Source organism: Typha latifolia, chromosome 4 (genome assembly GCF_019914945.1).
Source record: "Typha latifolia isolate L0001 chromosome 4, TyphaL0001v2, whole genome shotgun sequence".
Classification (NCBI taxonomy): Eukaryota; Viridiplantae; Streptophyta; class Magnoliopsida; order Poales; family Typhaceae; genus Typha; species Typha latifolia.
In genome coordinates, this window is record NC_133089.1 from 11319351 (window position 1) to 11327154 (window position 7804).

At 40.9% G+C, this 7804-nt stretch overlaps 2 protein-coding genes across 2 annotated transcripts; both read right to left on the reverse strand.

Moving 5' to 3' along the window:
- Positions 1-4414: 4414 nt before the first annotated feature.
- LOC140785977 (LOB domain-containing protein 23-like) lies at positions 4415-4971 on the reverse strand. The gene is made up of 2 exons (XM_073134137.1): positions 4783-4971; positions 4415-4645 (listed from the first exon to the last, which is right to left on the reverse strand). The coding sequence occupies exons 1-2, from the start codon at positions 4969-4971 to the stop codon at positions 4415-4417; spliced, it is 420 nt and encodes a 139-aa protein (XP_072990238.1).
- A 1337-nt stretch (positions 4972-6308) lies between these two features.
- On the reverse strand, positions 6309-6812 carry LOC140785978 (pathogenesis-related protein PR-1-like). Its single transcript, XM_073134138.1, has one exon. The coding sequence runs from the start codon at positions 6810-6812 to the stop codon at positions 6309-6311; it is 504 nt and encodes a 167-aa protein (XP_072990239.1).
- Between the last annotated feature and the right edge of the window lie 992 nt (positions 6813-7804).

Consider the following 7804-nt stretch of genomic DNA (forward strand, 5'->3'; position numbering starts at 1 on the left):
CTTAAGATAGGGCATCATAATCCTTATATATGATCTCCAAGATAGAGTCAAATCAAAGTCTTATCCGTACTCACGAAAGTACAAGATAGAGCCAAATCCTAATCTTATCCGTACTCAAGAAAGTACAAGATAGAGTCAAATCCAAATCTTATCCGTACTCACGATCTTCAAGATAGAGCCAAATCCAAATCTTATCCGCACTAATGAAAGTACAAGATAGACAAACTTCGTTGGTATGACTTGATCTCAGGTGCGTTCGAACGGGCCCAAGTGCGTTCGAACGTGACAACTTGAATTCTTCCTGTTGCGTTCGAACGCGTTTGTGAACACTGCTCTCGGACTGTGTGAACTTAGTACCCGCGTTCGAACTCGTTTGTGAACGCTGCTCTCGGTCTGTGCGAACATAGTACCCGCGTTCGAACTCGTTTGTGAACACGCCGCGTTCGAACGCGTTTGTGAACGCGGTGTGAACTCAATAGCTTTTCTCCAATAATCTTGCAATTCTTTAAACCAGAGATATTCTAGACTTGTATAAAGCTCATATACATATACAAATACACTTAGAATATTTTGTACACAATTGCTAACAATTAAAAACCTAACAAACTATCACCACGAGGATCTACCCCTATATCTAGGTGGCTTTGCCGGGGCTTCCCACCAGCACCGTTCCCCTATAGTGAGGCCATGGCCCTATTCGTGACTGTCGGGGTCCAATGGACCCATCGACGTCGTGCCCTGGCCACTAGGGTGCCAACTCAAGCCCGTCTTGCCAGTGTCGCTCGCCGTCGAATGGCGATTGTCGACAGCTAGCCACCTTACCCAACCATCACTGAGGCTACAATGGCCTATGGCAGCACTTCTAGGCTAAAATCCAAATTCAACCCTAGGGTTAGGGTTAGGGCAAATGCATAGAGGAGATGAAGTGCACTAATTTTGAGGCAGGCCAAATTTTTGCGAACCAATTCGACCATCTCATGCAAACTAGATTGAAACCTATGTGCTTTACGCTGAGCCTAAGTACGAGCTTGAGGATGACTAGTAGAACGATCTCGCTCGCGCTATCGGACTAAGCCGAACCAGCATGTAGCCCGGGCATGACATGAACCGGGCATGTGGGCCTATGATCCACATGACCAGCATTGACCACAAGGTCACTTGGCCTATGATGACATTCCATATTTGAGATCCAAGCTCAAACAATCAAGCTTGGTTTTCTAAAATTTTTAGGAGACTTGTTAGACTAGACCTACCTAGGGGAACAATTTTTTACGTATCATGGCACGCCCGACTACCAGAATGTTTGGCTCACATTGTTTCACTTGGAAGGTATGGCAATCTAGTGGTACTAGTCAGTAGAGCGAACTCGACTATATAAAGTTATTTATGGTGTACTAGGGATCCCATAGATACTACCTAGTACCTAGCTGAGGTTCAAATTTAGTCCACCAATATGGACGAATATGAAGTTAAGTTAGCTTCTAAAATCTCAATAGTAACATCGTTGTGCCAAAGAAATCATAAACCGTCGACAAGCTCAATGGAGCTGAGAATGAAACTACTGCATAGAGGAAGAGAGGAGATGATAAAAGTAGCCTTCTCTTTGCAACACTTGGTTTCGAAGAGAAAGGCAATACTCACTTTGGTGCAACGGAGGAAGTTCCTTAGATCTAAATTGTCAAGAAACCTCCACATCAAATTCCAAGGTAGGAGTTTCATTACTATTTGAGCAGCGGTTCCAATCGCGTCGCTCGGAGTTTGTAATCATCAACTATGGTTGCCTATTTTGTTGAGCTAGTAGGTAGGGAACGTTTAGCTTGAGGCAAGAGAGAGGTGGCACTTTTCGCTTTCCCAGAGACAGCAAGGATAGGGTGGAACGACTTCCTTTCTCTTGCGTAGATCTGAGTTTTACATGGGAGGGGGAAGTGGAGCTCACACATTTGACGTGCTTTCCTTTGGCATTGGCATATTTCTCTTTCTCAAGCATCCGCTCAATTGGCTTATGACATTGAGGGCAATTGACAGCGGTGATCCCGATCGTTAATAGGATCTATTTGGTCATCCGGGCTACCATTTTGAAATCATGACAAGGTAAGCCCTTTGTTAGTAACACAAGTATCAAGATTTGAGAAAGGCTACCAGTTCTGTCTCCACGTGCCGACAAGATTTGAGAAAGCCTTCACACCTCTCCCGATGTCCCCTATAGAAGTTCCTTTGGAGTCTTGACACGTAACTTGGGTTAGGCTAGAGCATTGAATGCGCAATCCATGAGAGCTAAGGTGGATGACACGTTAGGAGGCCTTGATGTGACGAGACTGATCATGTCCGTAACCTCCAAAGGGTGCAACGGTCTAATAAGTGACAACTCCGGCGACGGGGAAGGTCTTTGATTGCATACTCTTGCCTTTCCTTCCCCACTACTCTTGGCGAGCTCCAAAGATCTTTCGCTTGCTCCCAAGCTAGCAAACTTGGGTTTCGGCAAGTCCAAAAGTTTCTCTTGAATGTGCTCTAGATATTTAAGTTTCATCTTCATCACCAGTGCCCCACGATGGCCTCAACTTGGTCATGCCCCACCCATCCACAAAAGAGATAGTGTCGAGGTAGTCTCTTATATTTCACTTGGAACCGAAACATGTCATTTGTTGTTCTCCTTCTCGAACACTAAGAGGAACACATTCTTGCTAGCTTCTATAAATTCCAGATAACCTTTCACATTTCACACTTTTCATAGAGCATTTCTAAGCCCTATCATATTGTAGGATCTATCGGTTATGAGCTTGCCTACGAGGTAGAGCTTGGGGTTGCGGAAAGGAATGGTACTATCTTCATGCAGAGGGATAGTCTCCTCCATGTCTTCGCCAAAGCTCCTTTTCTATCAACATAGGAGAAGAGCAAAATTAAATAGGTATGTCTATGAAGTAAGCGAGGATGGTGGGAGAAAAGGGGGAAGCAAGTCAAGGTTGAGATGAAACTGTTGTGCAAATACCCAAATGGGTGAAGGAAGCGGAAACAAAGTCTTCACCCCAAATATCACACAAGTGGAATAGTAATGAAAAACAAATCCAAGCTTGGGAAAAACTTCAATATACTGTTAATAGTGATAGAATAGCAATAAACAAGTTCTAATCATGAATTAAATACCCTAATGCAAGTAATCTCAAGAATGGAAGTAATAGAGACAATAGAGAGAGAGGGAGATAATATTTACATGGTTCGGCGATGTGCCTACATCCACGAGCGGAGCAATCTTCTTTACTATGTAAATCCCTCACTTACAAAGAGTTTATACTCTCTAATCACTCTCAATACAATGGTGGCTCTCTCAATACCATGGTGGCTCACCCTCATAAATATTCTTCCAACAATCAACCCCTAAAAATACACTTTAGTATTTATAGACAGGTTAAGATTTGGGGGTTTCCGCGCCGCATTCGAACGTCTGCGGGGCACGTTCGAACGCGCCCAATAACAATACAGCAGAACTCAAGTAGCATTCGAAAGCAGGAGGGTCTCATTTGAACGCCTGCATCACAGCTGCTCTTAGGTTGAGATTCGCGTTCGAACACGGCTGGGTCGTTTGAACGCCTGCACTAAAGTTGTTCTCGGTTAAGACTTGCGTTCGAACATGGCTGGGCTGTTCGAACGCATGCATCACATAGTCTCTGTCTGAAAACAATGTTCGAATGCCCCTAGGGCCCGTTCCAACGCATTGACACAGAAATGCTGATACATGCTAAAATTTGCTGAAAATTAAATTTGAACCAATTTTTAACAGAAACTCTCCTAGAAAGGGGGACACTAGAGAGAGGGCACTCACTAGAATTGGATTACTACGGGGAAATTTTGGTTAAAATTGACACTTCCCAATTGTAAACCATGATTTTCCATCAAATCATTAACACTATATAATTTAGAATTACTTCTCTCTATAGAACAAGCATAAGTTACATAATTACATTTACACACTACACTTCTAATTAATTTTGATACCCATCCTTCAAAATACGAGAATTGGAGAATAAGGCAGGCAAGAAGTAAATATTAAATAGGACGAGAAAGAGGAATAGAAAATGTTGGTTGGGGATCAACCTAAATTGCCATAGCCTACTTCATATTGGTAGATACCAAATTTATTTTCCATGAAAATTTCTTTATTGATTTGAACCAATTCTATATCACGAGAAAAGAGTCTGTGCCAGCGTAAATTCCACAATATTTTACAGTCACAAATAAGCTATACTCAGAAAGCGTAAGAGGATTTTAAATTTCATTCAGACGAATTAAGAAGAAGAAGAAAAAGAGCAATCGGTTGCTTTTGGACATTAATTATTATTTTACCTGTGAATAAATCTCTGAATACATAGGTTTGGGATATGATTGAATTCAATAAATGTTCTCTCTAGAGCTACGAACACTATCCTGCTGTCTGTGGATCAAAGTAATCTGTGGCCTCAGTTAGCTGCTGTTGAGCTGTGTGCATTGCAATCTGAGCTTGAGTCCTTGCAAGCTCACGTTGGTTCATGTAGATCTCCTGCTGCAAGAGATTGATCACGCCGACGCTCCCGTAGACCGGATCTTGAACACGCCAGTAGGCTTCCGATGCGATGGCATCTGCCGCTTGCGCTCGCTGATCGACTGGAAGTTGCTGCAGAAGAAGAGAATTACAGGAAAAATTTAGATTTTTTTTTCATTGATCTATTCGCCGAAGTATGATAACACACAAGCTAATGAGAAGAGAGATAAGAGAGAGAATTATGTATATGTATATGTATACGTAAGTACCTGGAGCATTCTTGTCACATTGCTTGCCCCAAAGATCTTATGGACACAAGCAAATCTTTGAGGGAGAGAAGCAGGGAAGTACGGCGAGAGAATGCAATCCTCAGCGCATCTCCTCCTCAGATACTTGCATGCAGCACACCTCCTAGGATTGGAGTCATTGGAGGATAAGTTGGAATAGGAGGTAGACATATATGGCCGGCCCACTTGGGTAGTACGTACGTAGAATCCAATGTTAGATTTTGAGAAGATAAGAGTGGGATTTCATGGAGATTTAGAAAATCTTGTAAGATCTCTTATTTTCTTTGTGTGCTGATACTTATAGTTAGTGAGTATGAGATGGAGGGAGGTCATATAAGGAATATCCAACGGCTAGTATAATTCAAACGTGGTGGGAGAGAAAGGAATGGAGAGGAATTTTCCTTTGTTTTGGAAACTTTCCCAGTTTATTTCCTACATTTTAACTTGTAACAAAATTTGTTGAGCTAAGATTACTTGAATTTCTATTGAAAAACTTTTCAAGTTTGTACCAAGAATTTGGTTGATCAAAAGAATTTTGTTTTATTGAGATTTGAAAATTCTGGATTCTACTCAAATGCTTACGAGATGGAAAATCTAGTTTCTAGATGTCGTGCCAATCTGTTATTTTCTTCCAACAGTTCTTTTATTATAATCTACAAAATCAAACAATCTACGGAACTCTTTTTATCTTTCCTTTTTTTCTTAGGATTTACTAGCATCTTCTTGTAATGGAAAGTTTGAAATAGAATCTTTCTCATATCTGTGCATCTTTTTGAGTATATTGTAGCTTGTTCCTACCTGCACTGAGATCTAATGTTGGTACCTGCAAAGAACGGTGATGTAAATAAATATATACTACCAAGAAAAGGATTATGTTGTTTATGTGCAAGCTTAAGCGCGTAGTTACTCTAATAAGAGAGCTGAGTAAGATGTTTATGAGCAGCTTGCTTGTTTCCTTGATTAGATATTTAGATAAACAGGCTTTATATCCAAAATATTAGCCAAGGATTTATATAAATGATCTCCAGATGTACATATATGAGATCTCTTGAATCTTTGTTGATGGATTTATACATACAGCGAGTGAATAATAGAGAGAGGAAGGCCAAATAAGGATATGTCCAACAGCTAGGAGAATTCAAAATGTGGTGGGAGAGAGAATGGAGAGAATCAATATTCATTCTTCAGTTTGGGACTTTAATTCCCAGTTTATATTCTATTTTTTAACATCTTAAAACCAGTGGCTAGGATTAGGTTAGATAACCATTATTTCTGACCTGCTATATGCCAATCATCTGAGGTAAGTAGCTAGATACCAATTGTAAGGATGTTTAAGGGGGGAAACTTAGTAGTTAGAATTGATAAAATAATTCTGAGAAATTACCGGTAACACGATTAAATTTATACTATCACAATCATCAATTATAACACACTATATATCATCAATACAAATCAACATAAATTAATATGATGCAATATATATAGATATAGTTTTGCATGGGCTTCTTCTAATAAGGCCGGGCTCCGACGTAGTTCCCCGGCGGGTAGTACTCGCAGACCATGAACGAATCGCCGCTGTTGCATACGATCTTGGCACACCCGAGCCGCTTTGTGGTGCGCCAAACGATCTGCGTGTAGTGGCTGCACTCTTCGCCGGAGCACGAGTTGGTGTCGTAGTGGTACCACTGCTTCTCCGCCACCCAAGCCGCTACTGCATCCGCCGCGCTCCACCGCCGCCCTTGCCCCCAGAATATGTTCTCCCCGTAGGCGTACCCCGGCGAGTGGACCAGCTGGCAGTCCCCGCGCCGTTGCGCCGCGTAGGCCTTGGCGTACCAAGCGAGCTTTGTGTCCCACGTCAGCGGCGGCACGCCGACCTGCCGCCTGGCGGCGTTGTGGGCCGAGACGAACTGGCTGATGACGACCGACGGGGAGGTGGCGCAGAGGGTAGTGGTATGGGTGAGGGATAGGATGGTTAGTAGTAGGATGAGAGAGGAAGAGGAGGATAAAGCCATTTAATTGCACTAAGAATTTAATATATATTAATGTAGGGATGAGGAGGCATTCATATAGAGGATGGCATTTAGATTTAGGTAGATATATATAGAAGTGTTGGACTGTTTGCTGATGAGGTGGAGTGTGCTTAGACGTTGCTCTTTCTTGAGAATGTTTTGGTAATGGACATTGCACTTAATCTTTTTGATTAGAGTGCACATAAGACGGCGGATTATATTATATATCATAGCTTAACGATGGCGGTTAGTAGGCAGGCTATTAGATTTAGCTACGTATGTACATGGATAAATTATGTAGGCTAACAGCTAGCTCATGCTAATATAAGGTTTGGAAAAGGAAAGATGCATGCCATGACGTATATATTATTTTATCTCCTATTCCTTGGGGATAGATAGCGAAATTTTTACCTTATATACATTGGGAGCTTAACGTGCCTTAGTTATACGGGTGCCGCTGGGTTAATTCTCTTTAGCCATCTGATAGTAGATTACTATCTCGCTGGCTTATCAGATATTTATATTCATCTAATAGAAGTACTTAAATTTCAAGACCATATCTATTTACATAAAGCATCAAAAATATTTATTCGGTTAGCTATTTATCTAATTTTTTATTAGAAAAATATCACACGACTGTTGCCTAATTAACTTTACGCAATGTAGGGATTATAATACTCCTTTAGAGAAAAAAAAATTAAGAATAATTAAAAATAAGATGGTAATTTGATATTTTTCTTTTTACACTATTAAAACATGAGAGATTAGATAGTTGAAGCGCTATAAAAAAAAAAAAAAAGAATCTATAGAGTCTAAGTGTAATTATTAACTGATGTCAATTATTCAACGAGTACTTCCTCAAAAATTAGTCAATGCGTACAAATTCGTGATAGACGTTTGTATATAATATATCAGCGTCCCTTGCTTTAAGGGATTTGGTTGTACGTTTGCTACGTGCTATAAATTTCTTTCGATTTGTTACAAGTTATGATGTC